General features: G+C 62.8%; 1 protein-coding gene across 1 annotated transcript in view; it reads left to right on the top strand.

The window, feature by feature from the left end:
* Nucleotides 1-17,257, top strand: part of CEMIP (cell migration inducing hyaluronidase 1) — a 118,491-nt gene that overhangs the window by 62,172 nt on the left and 39,062 nt on the right. Inside the window, exons 4-12 of the mRNA XM_059677963.1 lie at nt 1,522-1,668; nt 2,141-2,279; nt 4,125-4,361; nt 6,455-6,634; nt 8,653-8,723; nt 10,622-10,717; nt 11,586-11,707; nt 14,452-14,584; nt 15,899-16,090. Of these exons, the coding sequence (XP_059533946.1) occupies nt 1,522-1,668; nt 2,141-2,279; nt 4,125-4,361; nt 6,455-6,634; nt 8,653-8,723; nt 10,622-10,717; nt 11,586-11,707; nt 14,452-14,584; nt 15,899-16,090 (1,317 nt within the window). The remainder of the gene's footprint in view (nt 1-1,521; nt 1,669-2,140; nt 2,280-4,124; nt 4,362-6,454; nt 6,635-8,652; nt 8,724-10,621; nt 10,718-11,585; nt 11,708-14,451; nt 14,585-15,898; nt 16,091-17,257) is intronic.

The raw sequence follows: 17,257 nt of genomic DNA on the forward strand, positions 1-17,257 counted from the left end.
CTGGAAAGAGGTTTAGCGCTAATGCCATCCCTGCCGATGGGATGGCTCTTTTTTAAAAAAATAAATATAAATATGTTTTTATTGATGTCAGAGAGGAAGGGAGAGGTAGAAACATCCATGATGAGCATCACGGATCGGCTGCCTCCTGCACGCCCCCCACCGGGGATCGAGCCCACCACCCGGGCCTGTGCCCTGACCAGGAATCAAACCCTGACCTCCCGGTTCCTAGGCTGACGCTAACCACTGAGCAGCACCGGCCGGGCTCTGGCTTCTGTTTGAGCTCAAACCGTTTGGAAAGCCTGGGCCCCTCTGGCCTGTGCTTTGCTCTGACGTCAGAGACTCGTGCTCCGAGCGGGTCAGGCTCTCCTTTGCTCCCCCCTCCCCCTGCTTCCCACGGCCCCTCCTGGGGAGGGCGGTCGCCATGGTGACTGTTCAGCTAAAGGCCCCGACCACCTCCAGCCGCTCCAGTGGCTCCCGTGGCAGCCGGGCTGTGCCGAGAGCCAGGCATCCGGGCCCAGGGACGGTGCCCGGCCAGGGCTGTGGCCGCGGGGCTCGCACGTGGGTCAGCGCTGCTGGGCCCCTGCTCCTGGGGACGGGAGAGCCCAGGGCAGAGCCGTGTGCACGTGGAGAGGGAGGGTGCCCTCGGTGCTGTCCTGGGAGGTGGGTGCTGCTCCCTGGATTTGGGGGAATTCCTCCTCAGCCCGCTCGTGGCTGCGAGCCTGGGCCATGGGCTCCCCAGTCGGCCCTGTGATGGGGACTCACCTCCTTGGACACGGGCACCCCAGGCCTGGGACCAGGGGGAGGCCGGCCCGGGGCCTCTGACCGGCCGCAGCTGAAAAGCCAGCCAGCGCCGCACCTGTCCCAGGACAGACCCAGGGGCCGGGACCCCCCTGGGAGGCCTTGGGGGGGGATGGAGGCTCCAGGCGCCCGGGGACCACGTGGGCCGCAGGGGAGCAGGGACCCCGTCGTCCGGCCGCCCTGACCTGCCCTGCGCTGGACGGAGCGCCCGCCGAGGGGCCGGTCACGCCTCCTCCTGGGGTCCCCGGGGTTGGCAGCAGCAGAAGAGCCGTTCCCGTAAAAGCCAGAGTGAGGCTGAGCCTCTGGGTGGAGGACAGTGGGAGCCTGAGCCGGGGCTGCGGCCAGGCAGGCGAGGGCAGGAGGAGGGGCCGGGGTGGGGCTCCCGGGAGGTGGTCAGTGGCCCGTCCAAGGCACCGGATGGACGAGTGGGAGGCCTGGGGCTGGGCCCGGGCTCCTGGCTCCGGTCGGGGGCTCCTCGCTCGCGAAGGCCGCGCTTTTAGTTCCGGAGAGAGGAGGCAGGCGCCGCGAGGATGCCCGAGAGCCCCCTGTCCGCCTTCTCCCCCTCGTTCCCCCCCCGGGGTCGGTGGCCACCTCGCATGGCCAGGTTGGTGCATGGGAGCCCCCCTGCCCACCTTCTCCCCCTCGTCGTCCCCCCCGTGGTCAGTCACCACCCCGCGTGGCCAGGTTGGTGCGTGGGAGCCCTGACATCTCTCTCCTTGACAGAGACCCCCAAGTGCCCAGACCAGAGCCCCGAGCTGCAGCCCTGGGACCCTGGCCACGACCGGGACAACCACGTGCACATCGGCCAGGGCCGGGCACTGCTGCTGGCCTCATCGGCCACCGTCCACTCCATCCACATCTCAGACGGGGGTAAGCCGGCCTCGCCCACCCCCCGATCGCTCTGTCCCTCACGGCCCCAGTGCCTCGGAGCAGGTGGGACACAGGCAACCCCGTGCAGGTGGGCAGAGCCGGGCACGGGCTTGGGGCTCATGGCAGAGCATCCGGTCCTGCGAGGTGCCCACCCGCCGGCTCCGGGCACCTGGGTCCAGGCACAGAGAGGAGCCCTGATGGGGCAGAGCTGCCCGGTTCTGGGGCACAGCTCACCTCCCACCAGCAGCCTGGGCGGTGCACGCCATGCACGCAGGGGTAGCGGGAAACCCCGCGGCGCTCAGCCGGCAGGGAGGAGAGGGGAGGAAGCCCTGTGAGCACAGCTAGCAGGAAGTGTGCCAGCGACGCACCTCCCCCCTCCCCCGCCCCCCCCCCCCGCCCTTGGTTCTGGTACAGCCTCCCCCCTGCCCGCCCTCCCCCCCGGGCCTCACCTCGCCCCCTTCCCGCCCCTCAGGAAGGCTGGTCATTAAAGACCATGAGGAGACCATTGTCCTGCGCACCCGCCACATCCTCATCGACCAGGGAGGAGAGCTGCATGCTGGGAGCGCCCTCTGCCCCTTCCAGGGCAACTTCAGCATCCTGCTGTACGGCAGGTGGGTAGGCGGCGCCCCCGGGCACGGCTGCTCTCCGATCTGACGAGGGAGGCTTCTGAGTCCTTCATCTATTTGTTCACGAGAGGCCCGGTGCATAAAATTCGGGCGCTGGAGTCCGGGAGCCCTCGAGGGATGTCCGACTGACGGCTTAGGCCCACTCCCCGCAGTGAGCCCGGCTTGTGGCTGAGCGAGCTCCCCCTGTGGGAGCGCCCTGACCACCAGGGGGCAGCTCCTGCATTGAGCATCTGCCCCCTGGTGGTCAGTGCGCATCATAGCGACGGATCATTCCGCCATTTGGTTGATTTGCATATTAGCCTTTTATTATATAGGACTAGAGGCCCAGTGCACAACATTCGTGCACTGGACGGGGTGGGGGGGGACGTCCCCTCAGCCCGGCCTGTGCCCTCCTGCAGTCCGGGAGCCCTCGGGGGATGCCTGACTGACGGCTTAGGCCCGCTCCCTGCAGTGAGCCCGGCTTGTGGCTGAGCGACACTCCCCATGGATGCAAGAGAAGCTCCCGCCACCGCCACGGCACTCATCCGCTGTCCGGCTAGTGGCTGAGCAGAGCTCCCCCTGTGGGAGCACACTGACCACCAGGGGGCAGCTCCTGCATTGAGCGTCTGCCCCCTGGTGGGCAGTGTGCATCATAGCGACCAGTTGCTCCACCGTTCGGTCAATTTGCATATCACCCTTTTATTACATAGGATTTTAAAATGTGTTTTTATGGAATTCAGAGAGGAAGGGAGAGAGAGAGATAGAAGCATCAGCGATGAGAGAGAATCATGGACCGGCCGCCTCCTGCACGCCCTACACTGGGGATCGAGTCTGCAACCCAGGCCTGTGCCCTGACCAGGAATCGAACCCTGACCTCCTGGTTCCTGGGTTGATACTCAAATACTGAGCCACGCCGGCTGGGCCTGGAGGGAGGCTTTTTAAGGGAAAGAGGGGAAGAGGCGGCTTTAGTGCGAGATGGGGTTACCATCGCACTCTGCCCCATCGTAATCATGAATGAGACAGACATGGTGGCGGGGGAGCGGGGCCGGGGCCCGGGCACTTCACTGCTGTGCCCGCGTCTGTCCTGAAGTCACCGAGGTCGGTGCCAGCCTCCCGCCGCCCCCAGCCCTGCCCCGCTCGCTCGGGGAGGCTCTGTGTGTGTTTAATTGGCCGCGATGGACAAGATAAAGACAGTTCCGTGCCTCGTTGCCTCTGGCTGCGTGCCCTCCCCCGGCGCTGGAGATGGCGAGGGAGCCGCAGCCAAGAACACACAGGGGTGGGCCGTGCGCGGCCAGGTGATGCCGCGCCCTCGCTCTGGACCGAAATACCAAACGCGGGGCCCTGAAAGGACGTACCAGCCAGAAGCCAAGGCTGGGTGCAACCTTCCACGTGGCCTGTGGCAGCGTGTGGTCCGGCTTCGGAAGGCGTGGTCGCCTGGCTGTTTCTCCTGACCCGTGACCTCACCCCGAGGGGCTGGCTCATGGGGGGACCTCAGTGGGGGTCGGGGAGCCGTGAAATCCCCGCCGGCGCCCTGGCCGGTGTGGCTCAGTGGGTAGAGCGTCGGCCCGCAGACTGAAGGGTCCCGGGTTCGATTCCCGGTCAGGGCACATGTCCGGGTTGCGGGCTCCATCCCCAGTGGGGGGCCTGCAGGAGGCGGCCGATCCGTGATTCTCTCTCCTCATGGATGTTTCTCTCTCTCTTCCCTCCCCCACCCCTTCCTCTCCGTAAAAAATCAATAAAAATATATTGGGAAGAAAAAAAAAAAGGAAAAAAAAAAGAGAAAGAAACCCCGGCTGGGGTCAGCGCCCAGGAGCGAGGCGGCGCTGACCCGGGGTCTGCCTTCTCCCCCAGGGCCGACGAGGGGGTGCAGCCGGACCCCTACTTCGGCCTCAAGTACATCGGGGTGGGCCCGGGCGGCACGCTGGAGCTGCACGGGCAGCGCAAGCTCTCCTGGACTTTCCTGGCCCGCACGCTGCACCCGGGCAGCCTGCAGGACGGCGGCTACTACTTCGAAAGGAGCTGGGGCCACCGGGGCGTCGTCGTCCACGTCATCGACCCCAGGTCGGGGGCGGTCATCCACTCCGACCGGTAAGGTGTGCCCTCCCCTGCGCGCGGGCGGCCGGGCCCTGGCTGGTGTGGCTCAGTGGTTAGAGAGCCAGCCCGCACACGGAAGGGCCTGGGGTTCGATTCCCGGTCAAGGGCACGTGCCTGGGTTGCAGGTTCGATCCCTGGCCCTGGTCCAGGTGTGTGTGGGAGGCTACAGATCGATGTGGCTCACATCAATGTCTCTCTCTCTCTCTGTCTCTCTCTCCTGCACCCCTCCCTCCCTTCCACTCTCTAAAAAAGAAAAAAATTGCCCTGCCCAGTGTGGCTCAGTGGATAGAGTGTCGGCCTGCAGACTGAAGGGTCCCGGGTTCGAGTCCGGTCAAGGGCATGGACCTCGGTGGCAGGCTCCTCCTGGGCCCAGGCTCTGGTCGGAGCACATGCAGGAGGCAACCCGTCGATATGTCTCTCTCACATCGATGTTCCTCTCTGTCTCTCCCTTTCTCTTCCACTTTCTCTAAAAATCAATGGAGCCCTGGCTGGTGTGGCTCAGTGGATAGAGCGTCGGCCTGCGGACTGAAGGGTCCCAGGTTCAATTCCGGTCAAGGGCACATGCCCGGGTTGTGGGCTCGGTCCCCAGTGGGGGGTGTTCAGGAGGCAGCCGATCCTTGACTCTCTCTCATCATGGATGTTTCTCTCTCTCTCTTCCTCTCTCTTCCTCTCTGGAATCAATAAAGATCTATTAGAAATAATAATAATAAATAAAATAAAAATCAATGGGAAAATATCCTCGGGTGAGGATGAACAGCCACACAGAATCTGACCGCTGACGAAGTCTGAGCAAAGATACTAATACGCACTCAGCACACACTCATAGGCCCCGGCTGCGGGCACCTGGGGAGGTAGCTGAGGGGCAGTCACACAGGTGGGGGCCGGGAGGGGCGGGGCCGGGAGAGGCGGTGAGCCTGTGGCTGGCAGCGAGGGGGCGAGGCCGAGTGAGTGGAGGCAGGAGCGGGCATGTGCGCGGCCAAGAATCGCCCAGATGCGCCCAGATGCGCCCAGTTGCGCGAGGCTTGCGGCTGCTGGTTCCCGGGGCGGGGCCCTGGCGGCAGAGCCAGGTTATGCAAACAGTGACTCAGGCACCTGCCCGGCCCTCCCGGCCCCTGATCCCTGCTGCTCTTTTCCGAAATCTTGGCTATTCACGCGGCTTTATTTTTTCTAGATTCATTTTAGAATTCTTTTGCCCGGTCAGTCCCAAGACTTAAAATTCTTTTGGGAGTTTCCACCGTAATGGCACCGAATCATTATAGCTACGTGGGGGAGAGTTGGTGTCGTTACGGAATTGTGTCTTTTTTAAAAATATATTTTTATTGATTTCAGAGAGGGAGGGAGAGGGAGAGGGAGAGAGTGAAACATCAGTGATGAGAGAGAATCATGGATCGGCTGCCTCCTGCACGCCCCACACTGGGGAGCGAGCCTGCAACCAGGCATGTGCCCTTGACCAGAATCAAACCCGGGACCCTTCGGTCCGCAGGCCGATGCTCTAACCACTGAGCAACACCAGCCAGGGCCAGAATTGTGTCTTTGTAAGTTCTTGTCACCAGGGGTACAGATTTTTTTTTTTTTAACTATAGTCTTACTAGAGGCTCGATGCACGAAATCCATGCAAGAGGCTCAGCTCCCGCTGCCGCTGTGGCTTCGTCCAGAAGGCCACCTGGTCTAATGAGCATATTACACGTTCATTATTATAGATTGATTTCAGCGAGGAAGGGAGAGGGAGAGAGAGAGAAACATGGATGATGAGAGAGAATGATGGGTCCGCTGCCTCCTGTGCGCCCCCCACTGGGGATCGAGTCTGCAACCCGGGCCTGTGCCCTTGACCGGAACCTGAGACCCTTCAGTCTGCAGGCCGGGGCTCTACCCACTGAGCCACACCGGCCAGGGCAGACACAGGCTCGTTGAGATCTGTACTCCCTGGGCAGTTTATCTGCATGAGGGCAGGTGATCGGTGTCGAGTTTGAGGGGCTCTCTTTCTTTTCTGGAATGAAAACTTCTCTCTTTAGAAGTCAGAGCCCTCGGGGTCTTGGGCTGGCTCGTGGGTGGTGCCGCCCTGTGACGCCCTCCCCGCCTGTCCGCAGGTTCGACACCTACAGGTTCAAGAAGGAGAGCGAGCGCCTGGTGCAGTACCTGAACGCCGTGCCCGGCGGCAGCATCCTGTCCGTGGCCGTGAATGACGAGGGGTCCCGGAACCTGGACGACTCGGCCCGGAAGGCGATGACCAAGCTGGGCAGCAAGCACTTCCTGCATCTCGGCTTCAGGTGCCTGCGCCCTCCCCTCCCCCGCGCCTCCCCCGGCTCCCGCCCCGGAGCGGCCCCTCCCCACCAAGTCCCCGCCCCCCGGGGCCACACCACCCCCAGGGGCCCCCGGGACTCGCAGGCTCGTCCCCCCTCTGCACGGGGCATCCGGGAACCTGTGTGGGATTTCTTAGGAGCGTGTTTCACTCTGAAAATGCCAGAGGCCTGTGTTTGCATGAACTCATTCAGTCGGTCAGCCGTGTGCAGAATATATACAGACTAGAGGCCCGGTGCACAAAATTTGTGCATGGAGGGGAGTCCCCTCAGCCCAGCCTGCACCCTCTCCAATCTGGGACCCCTTGGGGGATGTCCGACTGCTGGTTTAGGCCCGATCCCAGGCCTAAACCAGCAGTTGGACATCCCTCTCACAATCCTGGACCCCTGGCTTCTAATTGCTCACCTGCCTGCTGGCCTGGTTGCTCCTAACTGCCCCTCACCCAGACTGGTCACCCCTTACTGCTCCCGCTGCTGTCCTGGTCACCCCCAACCGCCCCCCCACTGCTGGCCTGGTCGCCCCTCATGCCCCCCTCAACCCCCCACCGGCCTGGTTGCTCCATGCAGCCTCCTTGTTCAGTCGTTTGGTCATCCCTCACTAACCCCCCCCTGCCGGCCTGGTCGTAGGCAGCCATCTTGTGAGGGTGTGAGGGTTAATTTGCATATTACCTCTTTATTATATAGGATATTTTTAAATACATTTTTATTGATTTCAGAGAGGAAGGGAGAGGGAGAGATAGACACATCAATGATGAGAGAGAATCATGGGTGCCTCCTGCTCACCCCACAGTGGGGATGGAGCCCGCAATCTGGGCATGTGCCCTGACCAGGTATCGAACCCGGGACCCTTTGGTCTGCAGGGCAAGGCTCTACCCACTGAGCTACACTGGCCTGGCGACTTGCAGAATATTAACTGTTCATCTGCTGAGTGACAGCCAGACCTCAGGGGTGCAGCCCGGGCTCCCTGGCCTTCCTCTTCCTCTGAAGAGAGAGAGAAGAGAGAGAGAGGAGAGAGAGGAGAGGGAGAGGTGAGGGAGAGGAGAGAGAGAGTGAGAGAGAGAGAGAGAGAGAGAGAGAGAGAGCAGGAGGCAGAGCCTGCAGGGAGGGGAGTGCAGAGTCCCTGGGAGACGAGCAGTCCAGAGGCCCAGGCGCAGGGCAGATGTGGGTCTCCTGAGGATGAGGGAGGTGCAGGCGGCAGCAGGTGTGGGACCGAGGGAGGGGCAGGGAGGGAGAGGGAGGGGCAGGGAGGGAGAGGGAGGGGGAGGGGAATGCTGGGGGTGGGCACAGGAGGGCCTTGCGCCATGCCAGGGAGCTTGTTTTTTACCCAACGGGCAACGGGGAGCCCTGCAAGGATTTAAGCCGGAGAGCAACACAGTGCACCCCCAACCTCAGCAAGAGACTGGCTTTCCAGGGTCAGAGGTCAAAGCCGACCTCTCAGCGCTATTGGGACTCAGAGCGGGAGAGAGGCCACTCTAGGCATTTGGCTCCATCAGACAGGGCGGTGAGGCCCTCCTGCCCCGGCCGTGCACGCTCGCCCCTCCCCTTCGCTCCCCATGACGAAGGGGCATCTCTCTGCTCCCCAAGCCGGTGCCCATCGGGGCCAGTCACTGCACCCGGCCGGTCCCGCCAGCTGCCCCAGGCCCCGCGGGGAGGGCGTGCCCGGCTCCTGGGCCGGGGTCCTCGTGGCCCACAGGAGCCAGAGCCCTCGCCCCAGGGCCTGCGGGCGCCTGGCGGGTGGAGGCGGGTCTGCGGGCCGCTGACACGCGGGACTCATGCCCGTGCAGGGCCAGGCGCAGGCCGGCCAGGCGGGTGGCGAGCCCAGCGTTTGCAAGGGAGGCTCCCGTGTCGGGGAGGGAAGCCCAGCCCGGAGCCCGGAGCCCGGGGAACCCCGGACGCCAGGCGCCGTGCCCCCGCGGCTCCGCGTCCTGCCCGCCTCCGCACAGGCTCGGGCGTGTGCGGGGCTTGACTTCCCTGCGTGTTCCCTGCAGACACCCCTGGAGCTTCGTGACGGTGAAGGGAAACCCGGCGTCCTCCGTAGAAGACCACGTGGAGTACCACGGTGAGCAGCGGGTGCGGGAGGCCCGGTCCCCGCCCCCACCCACGCGTCTCCATGGCAACGACGCTCCATGGCGACGAAGCTCCATGGCAACGACGCTCGGGGCTTCAGGGCTTCCCCAGGGCGCGCTGGCTGACCCGCCTCCTGGCACCGGATTGGCCGCGTTCCATCAAAGTGGCAAAAGCGAACCCCGCAGCGGTTCTCAACCTGTGGGTCGCGACCCCTTTGGAGGTCGAACGACCCTTTCACAGGGGTCGCCTCAGACCATCGGAAAACACATCTATAATGACATATTGTTTTTGTGATGAATCGCTATGCCTTCATTATGTTCCATTTGTAACCATGAAATTGGGGGTCGCCACAACATGAGGAAGTGTATGAAAGGGTCGCGGCGCTAGGAAGGTTGAGAACCGCTGAGGGTCGATCAGTGAGACAATACGTGTGAGTGTGAATCCTCACCCGAGGGTATTTTCCCATTGATTTTTAGAGAGAGCGGGAGGGAGGGGGAGAGACACAGAGAGACAAACATCGATGTGAGAGAGACCTCGATGGGCGGCCTCCTGCACATGCCCAGACCAGGGCTGGGGATGTGCCCGCAACCCACTTACGTGCCCTTGACCGGAATCGAACCTGGGACCCTTCAGTCCGCAGGCCGGGGCTCTATCCACTGAGCCACACTGGCCGGGGCCGATTTTATATATATATATATATATATATATTTTTTTTTTTTTTTTTTTTTTTGAGAACACGTCATCGACGCCTTTAACCCTAAACTCAAAGGCCTTTTGAAGTGAGAGGCCAGCCTGTGTACCTGAGATCAGTGAGAGCTGCTGCTTGGGAATCGTTCATTCATTCACTCATTCATTCAGGCAGAAGCCCAACCAGGTCCCATCGGGAGGCGAGGGCGAGGGGGATGGATGAGACAGGGCAGGGGGACACTCTGCCCACGGCAGGACGAGGTGGCCATGGGCCCAGAAGGCATAACCCAACCATGCCCACCCCAAACAGCGCTTTTAATGTCGAGTCTCGTAGCCCTCGGTCCAGCAGCCAACAGATCCGCTCTGTCATTATCTTTGCCAACAGTCCTTGGGGTCCTGGGGGGGCGCGGGGACCCCGTCCGGAGGCCGTGTGCCTGTTCTGCGCCCCCAGGGATTTGAGGGGGCCCTGCGGGGCAGGTCAGCCCCAGCTCCATGTGGGAGCGACTTCGCTTATGATCCTCCCGATCAGCTTCGTCCAGAGCGAGTGACCCGGGGAGGTGGGAGGGGGACGGGGCCAGAGGGGCAATGTTTTGAGCTAAAAAGACACTTGGGGTGGGCCTTCGTAGCGACAGCGGCCTCTGCTCAGAGGAGGGGCAGGCAGGCGGGCGGCTCGGCGGGGTCCGAGCGTAGAGAGGGATCCTATGAGGAATGATGGGGCTCAGAATACGGATTGGGGGGCCACCGCCAGTCACTCTCAAAACCGAAGGCAAAGAGGCATTCATGTGCTTCCAGGAACCACGAATGGCCTGGAGCTTTTTGTAAAATTTATTTTTGTTTAAATATATATATATATATATTTGTATTGATTTCAGAGAGGAAGGGGAGGGGAGAGAGAGAGAGATAGAAACATCCATGATGAGAGAGAATCACGGATCGGCTGCCTCCTGCACACCCCCCATTGGGGATGGAGCCCACAACCCGGGCACGTGCCCTTGACCGGGAATCGAACCTGGAACCCTTCAGTCCACAGGCTGATGCTCTAGCCACTGAGCCACACCGGCCAGGCATGGAGCTCTGTTTTTCAAGAAGCGGCTCAGATCCCTGTGGGGGCTCCCTCTGCCTTAGACTCCCCCCCCCCCCACTCCAACCCCTGCCTCCCCAGACTTGGGGTCTGCCTGTGGCTGAACGTCTGCTCTCTGCCAGGTCACGGGGGCTCCGCGGCTGCCCGGGTGTTCAAACTGTTCCGGTCGGAGCACGGCGAGTACTTCAACGTGTCTGCCTCCAGCGAGTGGGTTCAAGGTGAGGCGCGGGCCGCCGGGCAAGCCTGACGTTCGGACCGAAGGCCGGACGGACCGAGTTGGCACCATCGGGATTTGTCTCTTGCGCCAATGAGACCGCGTCCCTGTGGCAGGGGCACCTGAAGTGGCAACCGAAATCTGTCCTTTTTTAAAAAATGTATTTCTTTTATTGAAGTCAGAGAGGGAGAGAAACATCCATGAGGAGAGAGAATCATGGATCGGCTGCCTCCTGCATGCCCCACACTGGGGATCGAGCCCGCAGCCCGGGCCTGTGCCCTTGACCGGGAATCGAACTCTGACCTCCTGGTTCACAGGTCGACGCTCAACCACGGAGCCACGCGGGCCGGGCCGAAATCTGCCTGTAATTCATCAGGCCCCGTGGCCAGTAGCCCAGAGAGATGGCTTTTTTCTTCCAGAATCGGATCCCTTTTCCGGGCCAGGCCGGCCTGCGGGGTGGGGTGCAGCCGGGCCCGATCCTTGGGTTGTGGGTTCACGCACGGATTTCCTCTGCCTCCTTTTTGCAACCACGAGGACTATCTATTGCTTTTATGAAGTAAGAGGCATTTTTAAAAATATATATTTTATTGATTTTTTGCAGAGAGGAAGGGAGAGGGATAGAGAGTTAGAAACATCGACGAGAGAGAAACATCGATCAGCTGCCTCCTACTGGGGATGTGCCCGCAACCAAGGTCCACGCCCTTGACCGAAATCGAACCCGGGACCCTCCAGTCCGCAGGCCGATGCTCTAACCACTGGGCACACTGGTCAGGGCAGTAAGAGGCGTTTTTAACGACCAGCTGGCTGCCTCGGGGGCTTGGGCCTGGCCCCGCGGCCTCCCTGTCTGACTTCCTGCTCTGCTTCCTGCACAGACGCCGAGTGGACGGAATGGTTTGACCACGACGGAGCGGCCCCCGCCAAAGGCGGGGCGAAGATCTCCGACCTCCGGGCGGCCCACCCGGGCAAGATCTGCATCCGCCCGCTGGACATCCAGGTACCACCCGCGCGGTCCCGGTGACTGGGGAGAGGGCGGGCCTCCGGGGCGCTGGCCACGTGTGTGGGGGGGTGCTCGGGGCCCCCGTGGCTCCCAGGATCGAGCCTGCCACCCGGGCCTGTGCCCTGACGGGGAATCGAACCCCTGAGCTGTGCCAGCGGGCAGCTCTGTCTACCTTCAGTGGGCAGTGGAGCTGGCGATATCACGGGGCGGCTGCAGAAGAGCGGGCTGGCCTCAGGGGGCCAGAGGTGCCGGGCGTGGCGGTCGGGCGACCTCGACCGTCTAGCCCCCTCTGATCCGCTGCGGGAAAAGGCTGAGCTGGCGTCCCCCTGGCTCTCCCGCGCGGCCAGAGCCAGCGGCCATCTGCTGGGCTCAAGACACGATTTCCTAAAAAGCAGCCCCGTCGAAGGCCAACTGTCCTTCGCCTCCTGTGGCTCCAGCCCCGGGGGCCTCGGTCCCGGTGCCAAGCAGGACAGCAGCTGGAGGCCGGCTGTGCCCGCCCGCCCCGATGACAGCCGGTCTCCCCACACCCCGCCGCCGGGACGAGCCCCAGCTGGCCGGACAGCCCTCCCGGGAGCCCGCTCGCGGCCCAGTCCTCTCCCCGCCAGCCCCCGGCCACGGAGACCTCGCTCCGTGCCAAGCCCCGGGCTGGGGGCTGGGGTCAGGGAGACGGGAGAAGCCTGGTCCTTGCCCCCGGGCCCCCGGGCAGGGGGAGGAGGCAGCATGGACGAGGGCACCAGGTCGAGGCCCCAGGGCCGCAGTGTGAGGGCAGCGGCAGGCTTTGCTGGATCCCGATGGTGCTCAGGCCCTGGCCGGTGTTGCTCAGTGGGTAGAGCGTCGGTCCCGGGTTCGATTCCGGTTAAGGGCACGATTTTGCTCAAGGGCAGGTACCTCGATTTCAGGTTCCCCAGCTCTCCCTGGTCGGGGCGCGTGCAGGAGGCAACCCATCGATGTGCGTCTCTCACATCGATGTTTCTCTCTGTCTCTCCCTCTCCCTTCCATTCTCTCTAAAAAAAAAAAAGCAAAGCCCTAGCCGGTGTGGCTCAGTGGATAGAGAGTCGGCCTGCAGATTGAAAGGTCCCGGGTTCGATTCCCGGTCAGGGCACAGGCCCGGGTTGCGGGCTCCATCCCCAGTGGGGGGCGTGCAGGAGGCGGCCGATCCATGATTCTCTCTCATCATGGATGTTCCTCTCTCTCTCCCTCTCCCTTCCTCTCCGACCTCAATAAAAAATATTTTTAAAACAACAACAAAGAGCCAATGTTGTTCTGCCCCTTGCTGGCTGTGTGGCCCTGGGCGAGCCCTCTGCTCTGTGAGTCTGTTTCCTGGTCTGTGAGGCCAGCAGAGACCAGACAGGCCGTTCCGCCCTGAAGGTGGAAGGAGATTACAGACGTGAGCCCTCGGCTCTGGGCTGCCAGGCGGGGCTCTCACGCTTCGCCGCCCGCCCGCTGGAATCCCCCGGCACGTTCCCAAGGTCTGGTGCCCGGGCCGCACCCAGACCCAGTCAGATCCCAGCCTCTAGGAGGGAGGGGCCTGGGCGTCGTTGGATGTTATTATTTTTTAAAAAATATTTTGATTGATGTCAGAGAGGAAGGGAAAGGGAGAGAGAGAGAGAAACATCCATGATGAGAGAGAATCATGGATCGGTTGCCTCCTGCACACCCCCCACTGGGGATCGAGCCCACAACCCGGGCATGTGCCCTGACCGGGAATCGAACCCAAGACCCTTAAGTCTGCAGGCTGAGGCTCTATCCACTGAGCAACACCGGCCGGGGCCCAAAGATTTTTATTCAGTTCAGAGAGGAAGGGAGAGGGAGAGAGAGAGAGAGAAACATCCATGATGAGAGAGAATCACGGATCGGCTGCACGCCCCCCACTGGGGGTGGAGCCCGCAACCCGGGCCTGTGCCCTTGACAGTATTCGAACCTGGGACCCTTCAGCCCACAGGCCGACACTCTATCCACTGAGCCACATCGACCGGGGCCTGGGCACCATTTCAAAGAGTCCCCACGTGGTGTGTGATCATCAGCACATTGAACGTGGTTTATATCCTCCTGCAGCCACGGTCCATGGTGCGGGGTTGGGGGGCGGGGGGGGGCGGTCCAGCCGCAACCAGCCAGCTGGTGCCCAGACAGCACCTGCTCCTAGCGGAGTCTCCGGAGATGCGAAGGCTTAGCACAGGGATGGCAAACCTGTGACACGCGAACTCATTTTTTGGGTTGATTTTTCTTTGTTCAGTGGCATTGAAATATATGAAATAAATATCAGAAATAGAAGTCTTTGTCTGACTATGGTTGCAAAGATTAAAAAACTTCTATAGGTGACACGGCACCAGAGTTAAGTTAGGGTTTTTCAAAATGCGGACACGCCGAGCTCGAAAGGTTCGCCGTCACCGGCTCAGCATGTCCCCGGCGAGGCCCAGCGACCCCGGCCTGGACCCGATCCCGTGGGCCCGGCGACCCCGGCCCGGGCCCGATCCCGTGGGCCCGGCGACCCCGGCCTGGGCCCGATCCCATGGGCCCGGCGACCCAGGCCCGGGCCCGATCCCGTGGGCCCGGGGCAGGGCGTGGGTCTCGGGAACCGGGCGGCCGCCGGAATGACAGCCCCGGCCGCGCCGCAGGCTCCCTTCGGGGGCGGTTTGAGACGTGCGAGCGTGTGTTTAGGGCGTGAGTCATCTCCTTTCTTCTTTGCAAAATAAAGGAGAGTCACGGCTGTGCCCTGCAATTTCCCTGCCCTCCCCACCCAGGCCACGGCGGCGGGCGGAGCCAACCTCACCATCGAGGCCGTCTACAAGCGGGGCCAGGATTACAGGTTCGCCTGCTACGCCCAGGGCCACGCCTGCCCGCCCTACCGCGTGCGGTTCCTGTGCGGGCGGCCGGGTAAGCAGCCCTCCCGGCGACAGAGGCGGCGCGGCCTTGCGCGTCTGGGTGGCTGGGTCCGCGGCCTCCAAGCCGCTTGGGGACAGGGCCCCCCCAATGACACAGGAGGGAGGGGAGGGTGCCGGGAGCGGGTGGGAGGCGGCAGACCCCGCCCTGCCCACTGGTCTATCAGGGAAGGGCCTGGTCCAAGAATATCAGGGGGCCGTGGACAGGGTGACCTTTCTGCAGCCCCCGACCCCCCTGCAGCCCCCCAACCCCTGCAGCCCCCCACTACCCCCTGCAGCCCCCCCACAACCCCCTGCAGTCTCCCAACCCCTGCAGCCCCCCACTACCCCCTGCAGCCCCCCCACAACCCCCTGCAGCCCCCACCACCCCCTGCAGCCCCCCACAACCCCCTGCAGCCCCCCACAACCCCCTACAGCCCCCCACACCCCCCTGCAGCCCCCCACCACCCCCTGCAGCCCCCCACAACCCCCTGCAGCCCCCCCCCACCCTGCATGGACACGCGGCCCCTGGCCCCTCTGGGTGCTGTTATTATTATTATTACTTTTTAAATACAGTATTCTTTTTTTAAATGTTTTTATTGATGTCAGAGAGGAAGGGAGAGGGAGAGAGAGAAACATCCATGATGAGAGAGAATCATGGGTGGGCTGCCCCCTGCACGCCCCCCACTGGGGATCGAGCCTACAGCAACTGGGCATGTGCCCTGACTGGGAATCGAACCCGGGGCCCTTCAGTCCGCAGGCCGACGCTCTACCCACTGAGCCACACCGGCCGGGGCCGGCTGCTGCTATTTTAAACCCAGGCCCGGAGGTGCTCATTACCAGGGGCTGGGAATGGCCGGTTGGTGCACAGAGGCGCGGCCGCCTCCAGAAAGGCAGCGTCCGGGACGGAGGTCTGGGGCGGGGCGGGGGGCAGGGGGGGCGGGGGGGGACGCTCGCGGCTCCTGTAAATAATGACCGGGAGGAACTGGATTTGTGTTACGTCTCGAGCGAAGTGGGTGTGGGGAGGCGGCCCCCCGGGACGAGACCTCGGTGGAAAATTCCTCCGCCCGGAGCTGACGAATGGCTCTTTAATGGTGGGGGTGTTTGTTGACTCCCCAAAACCTGCACCAGGACCGGCAAGATGTGAGCCAGGCGGTGTGGGGTCTGGCTAGGCAGCCCTGGCATTGCCTTGTGTAGGGAAGGGCAGGGAGGAGGCGGACAGTGCAAAGGGCTTCAGGGCCAGGGCCCGCCTCTCACTCCCTCCCTCCTTCTCTCCCTCCTTCTCTCCCTCCCTCCCTCCCGCCCGCCCACCCGCCCGGGGTCCTTACAGTGAGGCCCAAGCTCACCGTCACCATCGACACCCACGTCAACAGCACGCTCCTGACGCTGGAGGCCGACGTGCGGTCGTGGAAGCCTGGGGACACCGTGGTGGTGGCCAGCACCGACTACTCCATGTACCAGGCCGAGGAGTTCCGGGTCCTCCCCTGCCGGGCCTGTGCCCCCAACCAGGTCCGAGTAGCAGGTAGGACTCGCCTCCGCCCCGGCCCAGGCCGGTGGGAGCTGGGGATGGTAGGCCGACTGCCGGCTGGAGCCACGGACGGACGACCTGTATCCGTCAGCGCGCCGCGTAACAAAAGGACCCGTTGCAATCTCACGGCAGACCTTTTCTGACTTCTTACTCGTGCACCTGCAGGCTGTCTGGGGCGCAGCTTCTGCAGGCTGAGAGGTCGGTTCAGGCCGGCTCCCCATGGCTCTTCGTCTCCCCAGGACACAGTCCTCTGGCGGGTGTGTGTGTGGGGGGGCTGGAGGTCCCCAGAGGGTGCATGGAGACGCAGGAGGATGCTGGGGGCCTGGGCGCCGGACTTGCAGCCTCTGCCCACATCCCATTGGCCAGAGCACATCACGTGGCCGCCACGCACAGGTCACTTAGGTGACCATGCGATCTGCCAGGGATGTTAAAATCTCTCCTTTCGATAGCTTTTGGCCCAAAAGTGGTTCTCAACCTTCCTAACGCTGCGACCCTTTAATACAGCTCCTCATGCTGTGGTGACCCCCAACCATAACATTATTTTCGCTGCTGTTTCATTGCTGTCATGTTGCTGCTGTGATGAATCGTCATGTAAATACCTGATATGCAGGATGGATTTTCATGGTGACACATTGAACATAATGAAAGCATCGCGATTCATCACAGAAACAATCTGTAATGATATATGTGTTTTCCGATGGTCTTAGGCGACCCCTGTGAAAGGGTTGCTCGACCCCCAGAGGGGCTGCGACCCCCAGGTTGAGAACCCCTGGTTTGGGGTTTTCTCCTCCTCCATCTTGACTTCGGCGCCCGTCGTTTGTGGTGGGCGAGGCCACGGGATCCCAGGTGGTTAGCGGCGAAGAGGGACCTCGGACGTCACCACCGGGTTCGTTGTTCTCAGTGGCCAGAGCGATGCGCCCATCCGGGTGGCCTGGTTGTAAGCGACAGAGCGCGACTCGACTGTGTTCGTCCAGAGGCCGAACGGCCGGGCCGAGAGAGGGCAGGGCACAGGGCGGCTGCAGGGCCCTGGGGGGCGGGGACCGGCGGGCAGCTCCCTGGGGGCGTCCCTCTGCAGGCTCCACACTTAGTCCCCGGGACAGAGCTCAGAGGTCACGTTCAGGGCGGGCACTGGCGGGCCGGCGGGGGGGACAGGCCTGCCCT

Source organism: Myotis daubentonii, chromosome 21, assembly GCF_963259705.1.
Source record: "Myotis daubentonii chromosome 21, mMyoDau2.1, whole genome shotgun sequence".
Lineage (NCBI taxonomy): Eukaryota > Metazoa > Chordata > Mammalia > Chiroptera > Vespertilionidae > Myotis > Myotis daubentonii.